Source organism: Monoraphidium neglectum (genome assembly GCF_000611645.1).
Source record: "Monoraphidium neglectum strain SAG 48.87 unplaced genomic scaffold scaffold02567, whole genome shotgun sequence".
NCBI classification, from domain to species: Eukaryota; Viridiplantae; Chlorophyta; class Chlorophyceae; order Sphaeropleales; family Selenastraceae; genus Monoraphidium; species Monoraphidium neglectum.
Window position 1 is genome coordinate 6,526 of NW_014011061.1, and position 2,813 is coordinate 9,338.

General features: G+C 63.5%; 1 protein-coding gene across 1 annotated transcript; it reads right to left on the reverse strand.

Annotated features, from left to right (window-relative positions):
• Positions 1 to 285: 285 nt before the first annotated feature.
• Positions 286 to 1,098, reverse strand: MNEG_11042 (Cytochrome P450 86A1; the record flags this gene model as incomplete). The annotated part of the gene is made up of 2 exons (XM_014040488.1): positions 286 to 423; positions 847 to 1,098. The coding sequence occupies 2 exons, from the start codon at positions 1,096 to 1,098 to the stop codon at positions 286 to 288; spliced, it is 390 nt and encodes a 129-aa protein (XP_013895942.1).
• Between the last annotated feature and the right edge of the window lie 1,715 nt (positions 1,099 to 2,813).

Sequence of the window (2,813 nt, forward strand, 5' to 3'; positions counted from 1 at the left end):
GGACGGCGCGCGAGCCATCTCCTCCCACCGCTCAGGCCTGCAGTGGCGGGCGGTAGCGTCACAGAAAGGGAATACTCTTTCCTGAAACATAGCAAGGCAGGGGGTAGCAGCTGAGCTGGCTCGAATTATCATAAACGCATTGCATCATTCTCTCAGGGCACACAAGACTGCGTGTTGACACAATGAGGCTCAATCCCCCTGCATACGAGGCAGCAAAGCGAGAGCTTGGGTCAAACTCACAGCACGCGTCCGGTCAACATCAACATGCGTGAGAAAGTGACCAGATCACCTGAACTTGTCTGCGTCTGGGCCCCAGAACTCCTGCATGCGGTTTATGGCGTAGGCGCTGTACAGGACCATGGCGCCGGCCGGCACGCGCGTGCCGCAGGGCAGCACATCGGAGCTCACAGCAAACTTGACGTCCTGACAGCGAGGTGTGTGTGCATGCGCGCGTGCGTGCGTGGGTGCGTGCGTGGGTGCGTGGCTGCGTGCGTGCGTGCGTGCACGTGTGTGTGTGTGTGTATGTGTGTGTGTGTGTGTGTGAGTGTGTGCGCGCGTGCGCAAGAGACGACGGAAAGAGCATGAGCGCCAGGCACGAGTGATGAGCCGGTTCGGGCCAGGGGTGACGGCCATTGCAGCTGTTGGCTGCAGCTTGTTGTCGGACCTGGAAGGTATTGTTTTGGGTTGAGTGCCTGTCAAGGCCCCCGTGCACCCGCAAACCGTGGCCGACTAGCAACAACACTCGCTCAGCAAGCACTCCCGCTTAACCCGGCCGGCTGCAAGACGAGCACACCCTGGAGCAGCGCCCCGCCCACAACGCGCCCCAGCTGGCGGCGCCCCGCCCACCTGCGGCACTGAGGGGTGCAGCCGCAGGCCCTCCAGGAAGACGGCCCGCGCGTACCTGAGTGCCTGCAGCCGCTCATACGACTGCGGAGCCGCCGCCGCCCCGCCGCTGCCCCCGTTGCCGCCACCGCCCTCGCCGGCCGCCATATCCTCACGGCTGCTGCCCGTGGGGCCAGCAGGAGATGAGATAACAGTTGGGGGCCCCAGCACTGCCTCTGCCTCGGACAATATCTTGAGCTCGACTTCTGGGTGCATAATTACTTCGTAGAGGGTCCAGGAGATTGCCTAGAGGGGTGATCGCAGATATCCAGTTGCAATGTGCAACGTACAGCTGTGATTGATGGGCATTGCACAAATGCCTGGGCCCAGTATGAAACAGAACTTTGGACTCAAAGCCTGGCCCTGGTCGAGGGCCCTCGGCACGCACGGCCGACGGATGTGCGCCGTTTGCGCTCTTGCCCCCGCGCCTGCCTGTGCTGTTGTGTCGCGGCCTGCGATGATGAAGTTGAGCACCGCGTCCACCAGGGCGCTGTCACCCAGGGGGGCGCCGTCGGGGCCCTCTTCGCTCATGAAGAGGCCCAGCAGGTCGGAGGAACCCGCCCCGCAGCTGCCGCTGCCCGCCTCTCCCTGCCGCTGCACCTCCAGACACATCCCATCGCCGCCGCCCACATCCTCGAGCTGCGGCTGCCACGAGCTCAGATTGTTAGCGTCGTGGCTGCCGTCAGTTGCGGCAGCCCTGGCAACAGGGGGAGCGGTGTTGGAAGTCGCAGGGGCGCTGGTGGCGGTGGATGGCATGGGGGACGCGGCGGCTGTTGCGAGCGCGCGGCGCTGCGCGATGATGCCTGCCGCGAAGGAGCGGATTGTGTCCACGTCCCGGCGCAGCTGGCGGCCGCGGCCGTCCTGCGATCCAATATCATTGTTGTGGTGCAGCAGGGGTGTGTTGCATGTTTGGGGTTGGGAGGGGCGTCGCCCTGCTGGCGATGGAGCAAAAACAACCACTCAACTCATCATCCATCTTGGAAGCAATCAAGCACAGATTGTACCTGCATGAATGCACCACACAGCTTCTCCAACAAAGGGCATTCCACATTTTGCAAAGCAAAGGCGGGGGGGGGACACTGAGGGTACAGCCAGGGAGGTTGACTATTGAGTAAAAGAATGCTAGGTGTGTGCGTTTCACATTGCCAGACGAGCCCACCAGCAGCTCTAGCAGGCGCCAGCAGGGCACCCAGAAGCGCGCCATGACTGTGCGCTGGGCGCGGTCAAACGCGGTCGCAAATGGCAGGCTGCCAGCGGCGCGCAGGCAGCCCGGGTCGGTGCCAAAGCCTGGGGGCCGGTGGGTGGTAATGTAAGAGGCGGGCCGGTGACGGGTGCCTGAGGGAAGCCTCGTCGACAGGTGCGTCTCAAAGCCTCAGCTGCAGGGTCGATTTGCGCTGCGGTACGCTCCCTCAAACGCACGCACCAAGAGGAAACTCCAGGACCACCGGTGAAAATGTCAACCCCACCACTGCCAGCAAAACCACATGCAGCGAGCCTGAATCCACGCATGCACGCCTGAATGCACCCGACGTGCACATCGCAATCAAAGTCAAAGTCAAAGTGCAGGACCCACCGACCGATGTGGCAGAAGGCGTCGAGTGTGAAGCGGTAGAACACGTCCTGGATGTCCACAGCCGCCCCTGGCACAACACCCAGCGCTCCAGCGGCGGCGGCGCCGCCCTCACAGCTGCCACCTCGAGCGCCACCCGCCCCTGCCTCTGTGACTGCATGCCCCTTACTGGTGCGTGTTAGTCGTTGGCCGGCCGTCGTGCCATTGCACATGCAATCCGCCGCTGGGTCGGTGGAGTCTAGAGGGCATGCGGCCGCGAGGCGGGCCAGCAGCAGGTCTGCCTTAGCGCTGAAGACCTCAGACACATACTGCTTGAAGCTGTGGGGTTGAGGGGTGGGGGGTGCGGGTGTGGGGTGGGGGG